Source organism: Podarcis gaigeae (assembly GCF_964106915.1).
Source record: "Podarcis gaigeae genome assembly, chromosome: 13".
NCBI lineage: Eukaryota > Metazoa > Chordata > Lepidosauria > Squamata > Lacertidae > Podarcis > Podarcis gaigeae.
This window is the reverse complement of record NC_139689.1, coordinates 6,045,740-6,063,369: the sequence shown is the minus strand read 5'-3', so window position 1 is coordinate 6,063,369 and position 17,630 is coordinate 6,045,740. Positions and strand designations below refer to the sequence as shown.

At 46.6% G+C, this 17,630-nt stretch overlaps 1 protein-coding gene across 7 annotated transcripts in view; it reads left to right on the top strand.

The window, feature by feature from the left end:
* The window catches only part of NOP9 (NOP9 nucleolar protein), a 55,027-nt gene that overhangs the window by 29,301 nt on the left and 8,096 nt on the right, over positions 1–17,630 (top strand). For 2 of the 7 annotated variants that reach the window (XM_083706594.1, XM_083706593.1), the window contains exons 2-6: positions 12–390; positions 2,782–3,189; positions 4,284–4,409; positions 5,369–5,510; positions 9,907–13,246. In XM_083706594.1, the coding sequence (XP_083562720.1) occupies positions 48–390; positions 2,782–3,189; positions 4,284–4,409; positions 5,369–5,510; positions 9,907–11,848 (2,961 nt within the window). In that variant the 5' untranslated portion in view covers positions 12–47 and the 3' untranslated portion in view covers positions 11,849–13,246. Of the gene's footprint in view, positions 1–7; positions 391–2,315; positions 3,190–4,283; positions 4,410–5,368; positions 5,511–9,906; positions 13,247–13,412; positions 13,603–17,630 lie in introns of those variants that run through there. The other 5 variants (XM_083706596.1, XM_083706597.1, XM_083706592.1 and 2 more) reach the window with 5 other exon arrangements.

Genomic DNA, 17,630 nt, shown 5'->3' with positions numbered 1-17,630 from the left:
ACTGCAGACAGGTTTGTGTGTTGAGACGCCCCTGCTCACCTGCAGCTATGGGGGTCCCTCCCCAACCACAAAAAGGAGCCCAGAAGAAGGAAGAGAGGAAACGAACCTTGCCTGCCTCCTCATCCAAGGAGGGGCGGCCCAAGGAAAACAAGAGAGAGCCTGCCTCTTTAACCCAGGAGGAGGCCCCCAAGGAAAAGAGAGAGCCTGCTTCCTCAACCCAGGAGGGGCAGCCCAAGGAAAAGAAGAGGGAACCTACTTCCTCAACCCAGGAGGGGGGGCCCAAGGAAAACAAGAGGGAACCGCTGCCCAAACTGGAGCCCGCGGCAGCTGAGTATTTCCGTCGGGCTCACGAGACATTGAAATCCGGGTTTGACTCTGATGAGGAGAAAGGTGAGATGTTTTGGGAGATGCAGGTTGGGTGTGATGATGGGGAAAGCAGGTGGAGACATGGTGGGGGTGTACGTATTTGAAAAGGTAAAGGACCCCTGGACAGTCCAGTCGAATTCGACTGTGGGGTGTGGCACTCATCTCCGCTTTTGGGCCAAGGCAGCCGGCGTTTGTCTGCATACTGCTTTTCTGGGCCGTGTGGCTACTAGTGTGACTGAACCGCTTCTTGTGTTGGGTCTTGTAAAGAGGTAAAGGACCTGGGTGGGTGTTCCCAAAGCTGCAGATGTTCATTGGGTTATGTGAGCAGGAGGCGTTGATGGGCAGCCATGTAAATAAGCCCACGCAAGTTGCTAGTCGTCAACGTTTATTTTGCTAGCCTGCTAAAATTCTAGTATTTTTGATTCTGCCTGCAGCAGAGCGATTTCCTTTCCACTGTGGCTAGCATGGAAATCCAGGCCCCTTAGCTTCTTAGAAGTTTTGTTGAAAATACTCCAGTACTACTATTATTGTTGCCATTGATTCATTCATCGCCGCCTAAACTACCATCTCAAGATGGCTTATATAGAAGATAACAAACAACACAAAGCCAACAGATATAACAAATGAGAATAAAACCACTCATGGGGAAGACGAATTTATCCAGCTGAGCAGGCCTGCCTGAACAAGACTGTCTTCGATAGCTTCTGGAAAGTGCAGGTAGTGAGGGCCTGTTGTATCTCAACAGGAATGTTGTCCCGCTAGTCATTGTCCCTCAGCCTGACCTACCTCACAGGGTTGTGGTGAGGATCAACTCACTTAGGGGGCAGCTTTGTATGTCACTTTGAGCTCCTTGGAGGAACAGTGGGCAACCCCCCCCCCCCCCCCCGTGTAGGAGTAGCTCAAGCCCACCCAACAGGCTGACTGGATATTTCAGTTTGGGTCTACAGTTGTACCTTGGATCCCGAACGCCTTGGTACTCGGACATTTTGGCCCCTGAACGCTGCAAACCCGGAAGTGAGTGTTCTGGTTTGCGAACGTTCTTTGGAACCCGAACATTTGACGGGGCTTCCGCGGCTTCCGATTGGCTGCAGGAGCTGGTTCCTGCAGCCAATCAGAAGCCACGCTTTGGGTTTCCGAACATTTTGGAAGTCGAATGGACTTCTGGAACAGATTCTGTTTGACTTCCAGGGTACCGCTGTGCTTGATTTTTAAGTGCAGTGCTTCTGTGTCATTGTACCAACACAGCTGCCAACTCCATTTATTCCTTCTGGCAGATCAGGCCCAACCCAGAGACTAGGAGTGGGGAATCCAAGAAACAGGGGCCAAATGTGGCCCTGCAGCCCTCTCTTTCTGGCCCTTGGCTTTCTCCCCAGGGCATATCCCTCTCTGGGCCTGCTCCACACTCTCCTTGAGTGTCCTTTTCAGCTCTGTTTTCTAGGAAAATAGAGAAGTGCATGTAGCAGCTAGCCTTGCTCTACGAACAAATGGTGATGGTCATTGCTCTGCCCACATTTCCCTTTAGCCCCGCCCTCTGGGTGGCTCCCAACAGGATATGAAAAACATGATAAAATTTCAAACATTAAAAACTTCCTGAAACAAGGCTGCCTTCAGCTGTCTTCTAAAAGTCAGATAGTTGCTTATTTCCTTGACATCTGATGGGAGGGCGTTCCACAGGGTGGGTGTCACCACTGAGAAGGCCCTCTGCCTGGTTCCTTGTAACCTCACTTCTCGCAAGGAGGGAACTGCAAGAAGGCCCTCGGAGCTGGACCTCAGTGTCCAGGCCGAACGATGGGGTGGAGATGCTCCTTCAGGTATACTGAGCTGAGGCCGTTTAGGGCTTTCAAGGTCAGCACCAACTCTTTGAATTGTGCTTGGAAACATACTGGGAGCCAATGTAGGTCTTTCAGGATCAGTGTTACATGATATCAGTGGCCACTCCCCATGACCAGTCTGGCTGCCACATTCTGGATTAGTAGTAGTTTCCAGGTCACCTTCAAAGGTAGCCCCACGTAGAGTGCATTGCAGTAGTCCAAGCGGGAGATAACCAGAGCATGCACCACTCTGGCAAGACAGTCTGTGGGCAGGGAGGGTCTCATCCTGCGTACCAGATGGAGCTGGGAAACAGCTGCCCTGGACACAGAATTGACCTGCGCCTCCATGGACAGCTGTGAGTCCAGAATGACTCCCAGGCTGCGCACCTGCTCCTTCGGGGGCACAGTTCCCCCATTCAGGACCAGGGAGTCCCCCACACCCGCCCGCCTCTTGTCCCCCCAAAACAGTACTTGCTCTACTCTGGCAAGACAGTCTGCGGGCAGGGAGGGTCTCATCCTGCGTTCCAGATGGAGCTGGCAGACAGCTGCCCCGGACACAGAACTGACGTGACGTTCTCTTGCCTTTCTTCCCCCCCCCCCCCAGCCCTCTTTGTCAGCAACGTCCTGGTGGAGGCGGAAGCCGTGGCCCTCCCTCTGGCCCTGGACACAGCCGGCTCTCTGCTCCTCCAGGCCCTCCTCCCTTCCGCCTCTGCGCCCAGCCTGAGCCACCTGCTGCGGGCCTTCCTTCCCGCTCTGCGCCTGGCCGCCTGCCATCCCTGCGGGGCTCACATCCTGGAGGCCGCCCTGCTCAGAGCCCCGGTCCTGATTTCGGAGGGAGCAGAGGATGCTGAGGAGCTGGAGGACCAGGTCCTGGAGCTTGCGAGGGCCGTGCAGGAGGAGCTGCCAACCTTTGCCCTGGACACCCATGCCAGCTTCGTGGTGCGGACACTGCTGCAGGTGCTCGGAGGGGTCCGGGTCAGGTCGGACGGGGGACGGGGACTCCCGGTGTCAGGTGAGTGTGGCTCGTTATCTATTTTATCTGTTAATTTTATATCCCACCCTTCACCCGAAGATCGCGGGGCGGTTTGCAGCACAAAAATGCAAAATATGCAACGTAATAACAAAGCAAAACAAACCCTCCGAAAAACCAATGCCATTTTTAAAATTTTGTTTTATAATGTATATAAAACGGATAGAGAAATTAAAGCAACAGATGGAAATGGAAACTTTTTTTAAACTCCCCACTCTTTTGACACATTATTGTTTCAGCAAGCCTCCCCAGCTGAAGCGAGTTTTTGTCTGTTTTCAGTCTATTGTTGTTTTAGCTTTTCTAAAGTATTAAATTATTGTTTTAAATTTCATCGTTTTATCTTTTGAAAGACGGCTCTGAGGTTGGTTGTTGGTTTTTTTTCCAGTCAAGTGGTGTCAAAGTTTTATGAGATGAATAAAGATAACTAAAAGTAGCCTAGGCATATAAAACAAGCACAGTTACACGGGGTAATTAGCAAATCATGAAATAATGAAAAAAGTGGGACTTAAACAAATAAGGTTAACATTATTTGATTGTCAAGCGTCGTTCAAAGTCTGCCAGGCTTGTAATGATGGTTGACTTAAAAATGACGGTTCCAATATATTTGCTATGCCAAATCATGTAAAATTATGTGTAATTTTCACCATTATAGCTATATCCCAGAGTGAGTGGTGCCAAACATGCAGTGTAAGATTTTTGGACTTCTTTCTGCTGAGTTGCAATAATTATTTGAGCTGCCAAGATCGTGCGTAAGGCCGGTTCTTTTGACAATATATCTACATTTGTATCATCGAAAACATCCATTCATTAGCATTTGATTTTGGACAGCAAGCAGTTTTTTTTAAGCAGCGTGCATCATTTCTGTCAACATTAAATTCCAGAAAAAGTGCATTTCCACCATAAATGACAATATGTGTTAAGTTCATCACAATCCTTCAAACAATGATATAGGGGAGAACATTTGCAACATTTGCAAAGGAGTGTCGTGAGGGTGTTTTAATATCGGCTATCTTCCTTCCCCTGCCAGTTTTTTTCTCTCTCTCTCATGAACATTTCTCTCTTTCTCCTCCCTCCAGGGTCTTCTTTCTCCAGGGCCAAAAAGGCTAAACTGGAGAGCGATGGGCCTTCGGAATTTGAGGTCCCAGAAACCTTCCAGTCCCTCCTGGGCGAATTCAAAGGGAGCTTTCAGGAGCACATTCCAAGTGAGGCTGCGCCGCCTGCTGCCAATGCGAATCCAGCTCAACCCAGGGACTCCTGGAGGGAGGAGGGGCTGTTGGATCTGACGGACACTTCCATCAGCTTTAGGAAATGGGGGGGGGGCGTGTCTTGGGGAGGTACAGTGGACTGTACCACTTCCATGCTGTGGATGGGGTCTGGGTGCAATTCTCTCTTTTTCAAAAAAATATAGATTTTCTTGTGTTCCGAAACAAACAAATAAGCGAAGGAAAGTACAATTGGGGCAAAGGAGAGGGCAGAGAGAGATGAGGGGCTGATGTTCCTTCATTCTGTTGCCTGTCGTTTAGAACCTGATCTTCGAGTTGGAAGGGACCCCTGAGGGTAATCCAGTCCAACCCCCTGCAATGCAGGAATCTCGGCTAGATCATACATGACAAGCAGCCCAAAAACCCACAAGGAAAGAGAGCCCGTGCCTGGTTTCCGATTGCAGGATTGAAAACGCAAAGGGGCGTTCCAAAATGTGATCCCCCCCCCTTTCTCGCCTTCCGTCCCCAACTTGCTTTGTGAAGTCATTTTAAGTCTGTTTCACTGCTGTGGGCCTCTTTTTGCCTTATTATGGTCTGCATGCATAGATCAGAGTGCAAAACCTTGGTCTTAAAAGACGAGAGACCCCAGATTACGTTTGCAAAAATGAACAGACGTGTTTGAGGGAGCTGAAGAACGTTGGCGAGAGATGGGCTGTGTTTTTATATGATGTAGCTTTGTCTTTTGCTCTATTGGGGCATCTTGTCTAGTTCCACTGCGGTTATTATTATTATTATTATTATTTTATTTTTATTATTATTATTTATTACTTTTCATCCTGCTCTTCTTACTCATTGTAACAAGGGACATGGGTGACAGGTGGCGCCCCCACCTGCAGTATCTCCTTGCTAAAGTTTAGCAGCTAAACGTCTCCCTTCGAAATCTTTATTTTCCTCCCCAGGTTTCATCACCAACAAGTATTTCAGCCTCTGCCTGCAGGTGGCGCTGGAGGTCTTGCACCGGAAGCTGCCAGCGGACTGCTCAGAGCTGTGCCACTCCATGATTGGCTACTTGAGCTCCCGCAATGTGTCTCCTGGGCAGAGGTAAGCGCTCTGATTGGCCGCGGGCGGTGGGGGCGGTGATGGTGGGAGGAGACTTGGAAGCTGCTGCTGCTGTTCCTTTTTAAAGAGATTTCTATTAGATTTTCATAACTTTATCCAATGAATTTCAAATCTGTTATACATTTCTCTTATAATTTGACTTCCTACCTTGTCGTCCATGCTGTTTTTATACCCATCCCTTTGGTATTCCTCATAATATATATCTTCCCGTTGCTCAAATTTCAAATCCTGCCTGTGATTTTGTTTGGAAGCTGCTGCTGCTGTTCTGGGTGGATTTAGAACACAGGATAATAGAATTACAGAATCATAGACTTGGAAGGGGCGCAAGGATCATCTAGTCCAACCCCTAACAATGCAGGCATCTCGCCCCTTAGTCCCCTTCCAATTTGAAGCCATACCGGGCCCTGCTTAGTTCTGCAAACGTGTGAGCAGTTTTATTGCTGCACCCACTAGATAATAAAGATAATTTCATTATTTATACCCTGCCCATCTGGCTGGGTTGGAGTGGAGCTGTCCTGCCTTCTAGCAAACCTGCGGGGACTCCGTTTAAAAAGAAGTAAACTTATAGGGGCGTGTTGTGATTGTCCAGATTGCAACTACGAAATATTACCCACCAGCACCTCCTGTTGTTCGCTGTTGGTTCTCTGGGCAGCGTGGTGTGGTGGTTAGAGGGCCTTGCCTTCTCTAGCTCCCAAAACTGGTTTGAAGTCCGCATTGGGATAACGGTTTCATGATATTGGACCTGGCGATATATCGCCAGTCACGATGTGTGTGCGCTTTGCGAAAAATCGCAATGTGGGGAAAGCCAGCCAACGCTTCTCTTGATTCCTGCAGCCCCTGCTAACTCTTCTGGCTCTGTTCTCCCCTGCCTCCTGCAGGGGACAGCGAACCACAAGAGCAGGTGCTGAGAAAAGCAGCTGCTGCATGAGGTTCTTGCTTTAAGTACAGTGGTACCTTGGTTCTCAAACTTAATCCGTTGAGGAAGTCTGTTCCAAAACCAAAGCGCACTTTCCCATAGAAAGTAATGCAAACCGGATTAATCCGTTCCAGACTTTAAAAAAACAACAACCCCTAAAACAGCAATTTAACATGAATTTTACTATCGTAACGAGACCATCGTTCCATAAAATGAAAGCACGAAACAATGTACAGTGGAACCTCTGGATGCGAACGGGATCCGTTCCAGAGTGCTTGCGGGTTGCGATTCGCCGCTTCTGCACATGCACGTGACGTCATTTTGAGCGTATGCGCATGCGTGAGCGGCGAAACCCGGAAGTAACGCGTTCCGTCACTTCCGGGTAACTGCGGAGGGCAACCCAGAAACGCTCAGCCTAAAGCAACTTCAACCCGAGGCATGATTGTACTGCGGTCACACAATCAATCAGTCAGTAGCTGAACTGGGTTCCACATAGTCACACAAAAAATAGCCACGAAAATAAATAGCAAAAACAGACAGACCTCAGCATAACACTCAAAACGGAAGTGTGGCACTCAAATCGGAAGCGTAACACTCAAAACGGAGCACGTTCGGCTTCCAAAAAAAGTCTGCAAACCGGAACACTTACTTCTGGGCTTGCAGTGTTTGGGTTCCAAGTTGTTTGAGAACCAAGGTGTTTGAGAACCAAGGGTCCACTGTATAGGATAGGCACCAATCTGGTAGTTGGTTGAAGGAAATGCCAGTTGATTTGGCTCCAGGCTTCTTGCTGGGGTTCCCGTTCCCCCTTCCTTTCTCCCGTGAAAAAACAACCGGGTGTTATCTGCTTCTGAGTTAAACAAAAACCCATGCCCTGTTGTTTAAGCCTCTTTCCTCCCTTCTTCCCTCTTGTATATGTGTGCCTTTGTCTCCCTGTGCTAATGCTTTTCCCTTCTGCATTTGTTTTTGTGTGTATTTGTCTATGTGTTGGTCCTCTTCCTTGTCTCTCTCTTCCTTTGTGAGCCTGTGTGGAATTGCCTGTCTCCCTCCCCATTTTCTCCTCCTTACCCTTCATCTCTCCCCAATTTCCCCTTCACCCAGTGCCGGATTTACGTATAAGCTAAACAAGCTATAGCTTAGGGCCTCACTCTCTTGGGGGCCCCCAAAAAAAATTTAAAGGGGGAAAAATGGATGTACACTTCCAAAATATAAGATAAAAAACAAATAAAGTAAAACCTACATATAGCAACAGTGTTTTGTGTTGTGAGGCTCCTCTGATGTAAGCCAGGCATAGGCAAACCTGGCCCTCCAGATGTTTTGGGACTACAACTCCCATCATCCCTTGCTCACAGGACCAGGATCAGGGATGATGGGAGTTGTAGTCCCAAAACATCTGGAGGGCCAAGTTTGCCTATGCTTGATGTAAGTCATGGGCCTCGCCTGCTAGCCTGCTCCCTAAAATATCACTGCTTTGCTCCTATATATAGGGTGCCTACATTCTGCAAATGGCTTGAGATACCTATTAGGTCCATAAATTACCATATAGCATATATTCAGCACAAAAAAACCAGCGACAATTTGTTGTTGACAAAGGACAGCTGGACATATAAAGGGCCCCGTTTCCTTCAGCAGCTTAGGGCCTCATGAAACCTAAATCCGGCCCTGCCCTCACCCCCTTTGCTTTCTCACACATTTGTTCCCACAACCCTATACTTTTGTTGTTGCTGTTATCATCCCATTTTTCTTCTTTTCCACCCCCACCGGCAAAAATGAAAAGGGGGGGGGAATATTCTTATTTCTATTTTCTGGTCGTGTTTACGTTGTTGGTTCCCCTTAAATAGCTTCCCCCCCATATTAAAAAGGCAGGTTTTATGATTATTCTTATTTAAAGGAGACTATCTCTTGGCTTCCTTGCCCTCCCTCCTTCTCCCTCTTTGATAAAAAGGGAGAGATTGGTGGGGCGAGGGTTTTTGGGGGGCCTTCTGTGTCACGATAGGGGGAGATGGAGGGGGGGAGAATGTTGATCTGGCTGCCTTAAGCTGGAATGGGAGGCTGGGTAGTTGAGAGGCGAGAACGATATGGAAGGTGTTTGTTAGTAAGCAGTGGGAACAAATGCATGTCTTCTCAGAAGCAAGCCCTGCTAAATTCAATGGGGCTTACTCCTGGGAAAGTAGAAGTAGATTTAGTTGAACATAGTGGGACTTGCTCACTTGGTCTTCTTAGTGGGGAACAGGGTGGATTTGATTTAAATCAAATCGATTTAAATAACTAGTCAGTAAGACTTGATTTACAGTGGTGCCCCGCAAGACGAACGCCTTGCAAGACGGAAAACCCGCTAGACGAAAGGGTTTTCCGTTTTGGAGGCGCTTCGCAAAACGAATTTCCCTATGGGCTTGCTTCGCAAGACGAAATGTCTTGCGAGTTCCTGCGGGTTTCCCCCCCTTCCCCCCTTTTCCTAAGCCCTAAGCCGCTTATCAGCTGATCCGCTAAAAGCCGCTAAACCGCTAATAGCGCTAATCCGCTAAGCTGTCAATGGGCTTGCTTCGCAAGACGAAAAAACCGCTATACGAAGAGCCTCACAGAACGGATTAATTTCGTCTTGTGAGGCACCACTGTACATCATTTTTTATTTTATTTTTACTGAATGGTTCATTCTTGCTGGTACCAGCTTAATATTTACAACCAGAGGAAAGTTTCATTTTTGGAATATTAAATTTTCAGAGTAGTTTTTACAGTTACATAAAAAATCACTGATCTGGTTATACTGTCAGAAATACACAGACCAATAATTATGAGATTATTGTGAGGTTTAATAAGTTAACCGTTTATATTTGGACAACTGTTCTGCTGTACTTTATTGGAAGGAGAAAAATAAATAGATAATTATTTCCTTAATAACAGTTTAAACCATTTATTTAACTAAAACAATAACATTATAGCCTATGTATCCATGTTTGTTAACTGATGCGGTAAAGCAGTTTTTTAAAAAAAATTGACTGAGAAGACATGCATGAAAAACTTTTTTAAAATCCTTATTTCCTGATGAATATATTGCCTTTGTACTCTAATGTAACTTAATTGGAAAACTATCTTTAGAAAGATTTTTTCCTTCAAAAGCATTTTGTTTAAAAAATTCAATTTTAATTTTAAAAAATCTAATAAATAATAATAATAATAATCTGTTTTTTTAAAAAATAATAATTGATTTTTATCCACCCTGGTGGGGAAGCAGATTAAACTTGACACTAGTAAATTACTAATTGTTAATCACATGCAAGTTTAACATTTTTACTAAATCGACCACTTTCATAAATTTTAAATTTGCCCCCTAAACCGCATAGAACATTAAGATATTCTCCATAAAACCTTCAGTGGTGCTGTTGAAGCGTGCTATCGTTGAGTTAATTTTCATAGAATTATGTGCGTCAAGTTTAGATTTTTTACTTTTGTTCAATATTTTCCCAGATTAATTGCGTTCACTATGACTCATCGCCGTACTTTGGAACGCCCCGAATACCACCATCTGGTAGGCAAGCCCAAAACCAAAAGTCCCGTTTGGATGCATTTTGGCTTGCCTGCTGACGAAAGTGACCGCGTGGTGGTTCATAATATCGCCATTTGTAAAATATGTTTGCATTCCGTATCGGTGAAGGGCGGAAACACCACCAATCTCACTAGCCACCTCAAGCTGCACCACCCCCAGAAATTTAAGGAGCTGCCTTCTTCTTCGGCGGGCGTTTCTGATCATTCATGTAACAATGCTGATGACCCTCCGGCTGCTACAGCAGCAGCGGTCAGCGCCTCCGAGCCTGCCAAAACCGCTGCGGAAATTCCTAGGAAACGGCAAAAAACGCTGTTGGATTTTCAGCCGCTCAGTTTTGAGACCCCCCGATCTTGTAGCCAGGCCATCACAGAATACCTGGCTACGTGCATGCAGTCTTACAACATAGTAGACCACCCTAAATTTATCCAAATGGTCAACACCCTGAACCCAAGGTACCAATTGCCCAGCAGAAAATACTTTGCAACCAAAGGCGTTCCGACGCTGTACAACGACACGGTGGAGAAAATGAGGAGGGAAATCGGTCGGGTGAAGGAGAGCGAGCTAGTCATCACTACCGATTGCTGGACGTCGGTAGGAGGCACCCCGTTCTTAGCCGTGACGGTCCATTTCATTTCCGACGAGTGGAAGCTGATCAACGCTTTCTTGGGCTGCAAGCACTTTCTGAAGGACCACACCTCCGACAACCTCTGCGAGATGCTGGCCGACACCTTGTCGGAGTGGGACATCGACGTGAAGAACATCTTTTGCAGCACGACGGACGATAACGGCGCCATTCTGAAAGCTGTCAAGCAGCTGGGCTTGGAGTACATCTCTTGCTTTGCCCAGAACATCAACACCGGCGTCGGCCGAGCTTTGAACTTGACGCCGCTGCGGAGGGCGATCGTCCGGCTGAAAAGCCTACAGAACACCATTTGCCACAGCTGGAAGATGCGAAGAGACCTTGGCAAAGCCCAGGAGCTGCTTCAGATGGAGAAAGTGAGTCTGCCCAGCGCTTGCCCCACGAAATGGTGGAGCGTGCTTAAGCTCTGCCGGAGGTTTCTGGAAAACCAGCTCCCGATTTGCAAGATGCTGATGGATTACCCGTCCAAAAAGCATTTGATGTTGGAAGGCTGCGACGTCTCGGCTGTTCAGGACTTTGTCTCTGCGGCTACCCTGCTTGAAGACATCACGACGACTCTCAGCGGGAGCAGCTGCGTCACGGCCTCCTCCGTTCTTCCTCTCTATAGGCAAATTAAGAAGCGTCTCCAGCCCGAGGAGGGAGACAGCACGCTCTTGCAGGACATTAAACAAGAGATTTTGGGCGCGCTGTCGGAAAAGTACGAAAACGGGCCCATGGTGACCACTTTGGGCCTGGCCTCGTTGTGCGACCCCAGGTTCCGCCTGCGCTTTTTGGAGTCCCCAGAGGTTGTCAGGCAGGAGGCCATACAAAAGATGGCCGACTTGCACGCCGGCAGCCTGTCTGAGGAGCCAGACTCTCAGCCTGATACACCCAAAAAGGAAGGATTGGCGAAAATTTTCGATTTGGAGGAAGAGGAGGACCTTTCGGGTGATGGATTTGAACCGCTGTCCGTCTTGAAAGCAGAAAAAGAGCTGAAAGGCTACATGGCAATGCCCAGAGTGAACTTTGATGATTCCCCACTGATGTGGTGGAAGACGAATGAGGCGTTCTTCCCAATGTTGAAGGTGCTTGCAAAGAGGTTTTTGGCCATTCCGGGGACGAGTGTGTCTTCCGAAAGTGTGTTCAGCTCGGCTGGCAACGTTCTCCAGAAACAGAAGGCGTCTCTCTTGCCGGAGAACGCCGAAATGCAAATCTTCCTGGCGAAAAATATTAATTTCGTTTGACAAGGTTTTCCACCCCCCTCTGTTAAAATTTATCCAGGTTTACGAAAGAAAACGAACAAAACAGTCAAATAACTGGTGTTGTGGGCTGTATATGCACATTCAGCTAAAACTCTATACTTGAAATACCTAAAAGTGTGACGCAGAATTGGCTCTTTTTCCCTTGTTCAGCAATGTAATTGAATTGTTAGGGAGCATTTTCTCACCTTGCCTTTGATATCTATGCTGCTAATTCTTTAATTTTAGAGAAAATGTGCTGGTTAAAAAAATTATCAGTGCTGTGAAATAACTGTTGTAACAGTATGCTAAAGGTAAGTAAAACTGTATGCATTTTAGACCCCTAAATAGCCGCAGTTGCCAGGACATTCCCCTGTTTGCCTTGACAAAGCTCCATCCTTCTTTCAGCCATCATGATATACAGTGGTACCTCGGGTTACAGACATTTCAGGTTACAGCTTCCGCTAACCCAGAAATAGTGCTTCAGATTAAGAACTTTGCTTCAGGATGAGAACAGAAATTGTGCTCCTGCGGCGCAGCAGCAGCAGGAGGCCCCATTAGCTAAAGTGGTGCTTCAGGTTAAGAACAGTTTCAGGTTAAAAACGGACCTCCAGAACGAATTAAGTACTTAAACCAAGGTACCACTGTATCGGTATATTGCGATGTTTCGCTGGTGATACGTCACGGTGTTGAAAACCAGGTATTGGCCAGCCCTACCTAAGAGCTCATCACTCTCCCTTAGCCTAACCTACCTCAAGGATTATTGTGATTATAAAATAGGAGAAAGGGTGAAGGATGCAGGTTGTAGAAATGGTTTGGTTTCTTTTGAGTGACATTGACAGCTTCCTAACAAACAAACAAACACACACACACACACACAGACACAGTGGCGCTCTATGCACCGTCTGTAAAAAAAATCCAGGAAAAGGAAGTTAGGAAAAACCTTTTTAAATTGTTTCGGAGGTTTAATCTGAAATTAGGATGGATTTAAGCTGGTTGGGGTCTCTGATATCTTCTCTCTTCCATCGTAGATGTCAGCTTCCATATGCATGTTGTGGGTTATTAATGCTGTTGCTGCAAGTTTGTCACGGCCTTCCGCTAGAACAATGAACTTAAAAACTAAACTGTGTATCTTTTTTCAGGGACTGCTAAAAGCGTGTCTTGTTCAGGCAACCCTTCCCAGATAATGTAGGATGCCGACACTGTGTTTTAATCTGGTTCTTCAGCTCGTGGTTGACTTCCAGTTACTTTTGAAAGTTTTGTAGCTTTTGAATTTCCTTGTTTTTTCCCCTGTAAACCACTATGAGTTTGTTTGTTTTTTTAAAAAACAACAACAACAACCAAGCTGTATATATATAAAATTTTATCAAATAAATAAATAAATGCCAATGGGAAACAAATAAATTTACCCCTTCTCCTGTCTTGCCTCCTTTTTACTGGCTCTGGGGGCCTAGAGGGTGGACTTTGGGACTTTCCAAGGTGTGTGGGGGGGGGGGATGGGGACGTGGTTAAAGAAGCAACATGAACTCGCCTGGGACTTCTCTGACCGGGGGCCATCTTTCTCTCTCAGCCCCCTCCTGGTGTTTCTGAAGGACGCCACTTGCAGCCGGGTGCTGGACAAGGTCCTAGAAGTGTCTGACCGGAAAGCCTTGCTCTCCTTCTATAAGGCCCACATGAAAGGGCAGCTTCACGTCCTGGCAGCCCACAAGGTGGCCAACTACACCTTGCAGCGGCTCATCCAGGCAGCCTCCAGGAAATTGGTGAGTGACAGCCCTTGCGGCCACCATGGGGGGGCTGGGGGGGACTGATCGAAACCGTGGCAGCCGTCAACATGCAGACCAGCAGAAAGATTTGCCCTTGGTGCATACGTGTGTCTTTGGTTGGGGATAATTTGCAACATCCTGTTGGGAGTTTTTCTAGGCAACCCAAAAGCCTTCCAAGTACAGTGGTGCCTCGCAAGACGAAAAGAATCCGTTCCGCGAGTCTCTTCGTCTTGCGGTTTTTTCGTCTTGCGAAGCAAGCCCATTAGCGGCTTAACAGATTAGCGCTATTAGTGGCTTTTAGCGGATCAGCTGATAAGCGGCTTAGCGGCTTAGAAAAAGGGGGGGAAGGGAAAAAAACCCGCAGGAACTCGCAAGACATTTTCATCTTGCAAAGCAAGCCCATAGGAAATTCGTTTTGCGAAGCACCTCCAAAACAGAAAACTCTTTCGTCTAGCGAGTTTTCCGTCTTGCGAGGCATTTGTCTTGCGGGGCACCACTGTACAGCGGTACCTTGGTTCTCGAACAAATCGGCTCCCGAACGCCGCAAACCCGGAAGCGAGTGTTCCGGTTTGCGAATGTTTTCCGGAAGCCGAATGTCCGACGTGGCTTCCGATTGAGTGCAGAAACAAATTCCAGGAAACGTTTGAATACAGTCAGAAGTATTTCCCCTCGTTCTTAAGCATTGGTCACAGACTGTACATAAATCAATCAGAGTCCTGATAAGAGGTTCAACTTAAAAGCTTCGGGCTTGGCCCAAAAGCTGCCAGACTCCCTCTCTTCATATCTTCACAGTACAATAGCAGAGTTCGGACTAAACATCTCTCTCTGCCCAGTTCGGAAACTCTGTGTGTTTAGAAAGCATTCTTCAGAGTGTCCTTTCACCTTCTGTAAGCAAACCGGCTTGACGCTGCTTCTGGAAACTTCACACAGTTTAATGTACACAGGCTGTCATTTCTGAGAATGAATGACGCTCGTCCCAACATGTTTCCCCTACAGAAAACCACAAACGTGCAAGGTTACATTGGGGGCTTATTAGTTTAGGGCTGTAGCAAGCTTTCTGAGTCCATGGTTCATTTGACCACCAACCACCTTGTTTCTGCGGCTCCCCAGCGGAAGCCACTTACACTGGGGTCAAGTTACACGTCAGCGGAGTATTGCCCTGTTCCGCCCTGTCCCTTTTCGACTGGAACCCGAGCGATGCTGCTGCTGTGCGGGGCTGAGCTGACGAACACCACATCACAGCCCCAGCCTGCCTTGGCTGAAAATGGTGTGTGCTAGGGGTGTGGGGTGGAGAGGGCAAAACGAGATTAAGATCTGTTTTTTTAAAAAAATAATATTTATTAAGAGTTTAAAGATTACAAAAAGAAAGAAAAGTTAAACAAAACAATATAATACAATACCAAAAACAAAAACACAACATAGAACATTGAATTAACAAAACAAAACAAGAACAATTAAAAAAAAATCCAATATTTTCAATCTTATCTTTCAGTCACTTGTTTCATCGACTTCCTCACGCCTCGCTTTTTGTATTCCACTTCAATTAACTGTTTCAGCAATTCCTTTCCATCTCCCTCTGTTTTCTGTCCTGTAATTTATCTTAACATATTCTAACCTTGTTTTTTCCCTTTAATACATTAACATTCTATCTATACCTAGTTCCTTATAACATTTCTGCCAAAGCCATATCATTTCATTCCACCATTTTTCTAAAGCTCATTAATTTTACAATATTTCTGTAAATAATCTTTAAATTTTTTCCAATCTTCTTCCACCGACTCTTCTCCCTGGTCCCGGATTCTGCCAGTCATTTCCGCCAGTTCCATATAGTCCATCAACTTCATCTGCCATTCTTCCCGGGTGGGTAGATCTTGTGTCTTCCAATACTTTGCGATGAGTATTCTTGCTGCTCAAAACGAGATTAAGATCTGAAGCAGAACTACTTGTTATGGCATGGAAGAAAAGCAAAAAAACACAGCACATACATGCACATACGGTCATCCTAGCGGCAGCTAGACTGGTGACTGGGAGTGGCCGCTGGGACCATATAACACCGGTCCTGAGAGATCTGCATTGGCTCCCAGTATGTTTCCGAGCACAATTCAAAGTGTTGATGCTGAACTTGAAAGCCCTAAACGGCCTCGGTCCAGTATACCTGAAGGAGCGTCTCCACCCCCATCGTTCTGCCCGGACACTGAGGTCCAGCGCCGAGGGCCTTCTGGCGGTTCCCTCATTGCAAGAAGTGAGTTTACAAAGAACCAGACAGAGGGCCTTCTTGGTGGTGGCGCCTGCCCTGTGGAGTGCCCTCCCTTCAGATGTGAAGGAAATAAGCAGCTATCCTATCTTTAAAAGACATCTGAAGGCAGCCCTGTTTAGGGAAGTTTTTAATATTTAATGCTGTATTGTTTTTAACATTTGATTGGAAGTGGCTGGGGAAACTCAGCCAGATGGGCGGGGTATAAATAATAAATTATTATTATTATTTCCTGCAACCTACTCCCTGTCCCATAAAGCTGGGTGACTGTTAAGGTGGAGTGGGGGTTGCCTAGGAAGAATTGGGGAGAGGCATGTCGGGGGTCGATGGAGAGAGAAACACAGAAGGCACTCCTCACTTTCAAGGTTACTTTTAAATCCCTCCATATAGAGCACACACATCCATCAAGCTCCTTTGCTATTTTCCTGCATTTCTCAAGCCCTCTGTGTAACACCAAGGAACTGTTAGCTACTGAAGCTGGGGAGGAGTTATGGCAGCGGGAAGATTTTAAGAAAATGAATCAGTCATGCAACACTCTTTCCCCCAGTGTTTTTTTGCCACTGTTAACGAAAGGGCAACCCCCTCAAGTCACCTCCGGGTGCCACGGCACACTGGTTGAAAACCAATGGTTTTGGGGAAATGTGAGTAAAAAAGAACACAAGTAAGACGTCATCTCAGTTTTGGGGGTACCATGTCCCCGGGGTGCTGCACGCATGCGGGAAGTCACACATAGTGGGGAAATACCACCTAAGAAGCCTTTAAACACCCTCTAAACCTCTGGAGCCCCTTTTAAAAACCAGAAGTTCTTTCTCCTTTCTCCTTTCTCAAACTCCAACTCTCCACAGGCCTCAAAGCTCTGTGGTGCAGAAGCTCCTGGGATCACTTGCTGTTTTCCTGCTCTATTTGTGCAGTTTTTTGTTTTGCAGTTCCCCCACTCTTTTTGGGCCGTTTTTGCCACCCTTGTGTTTAAACTTTGAAACCCTTGTGTTTAAACTTTTGCAGTTTAAATGCATTTATTTCACCATTTCCCAGTGCTGTGCATATATATAATAATATAATATATAATAATTTATTATTTATACCCCGCCCATCTGGCTGGGCTTCCCCAGCCACTCTGGGCGGCTTCCAACAAAATATTAAAATACCGTAATGCATCAAACATTAAAAGCTTCCCTAAAGAGGGTTGCCTTCAGATATCTTCTACTCAGTCGTGTGCAAGGCTAATGGGTGTAAGTGGGGAGGCCCCTGTATAAAATTATGTGTGGCATGGAAAAAGCAGATAGAGATGTTTTTCTCCCATGCTCTTGATACTGGACCATGGTTTCCCCAAACTTGGGTCTCCAGCTGTTTTTGGACTACAGTTCCCATCATCCCTGACTTGCTAGCTATGGATGATGGGAGTTGTAGTCCAAAAACAGCCGGAGACCCAAGTTTGGGGAAACCTGGGCTAGACATTTAACAACAACAACAACAACAACAATAATTTTTATTTATACCCCGCCCTCCCCAGCCAAGGCCAGGCTCAGGGCGGCTAACAAGCAATAATAAAAACAAGTTGAATGAATACAGCTTAAAAACAAGATTAAAATACAACATTAAAATATTGAAACATTAAAATGCAGCCTCATCACAGGAGGAGAAAGGAAAAAGAAAGAGGGGGAGGGAATCAAATTGGCTTCAAGCCAAAGGCCAGGCGGAACAACTCTGTCTTACAGGCCCTGTGGAAAGAAATCAGATCCTGCAGGGCCCTGGTCTCATGGGACAGATCGTT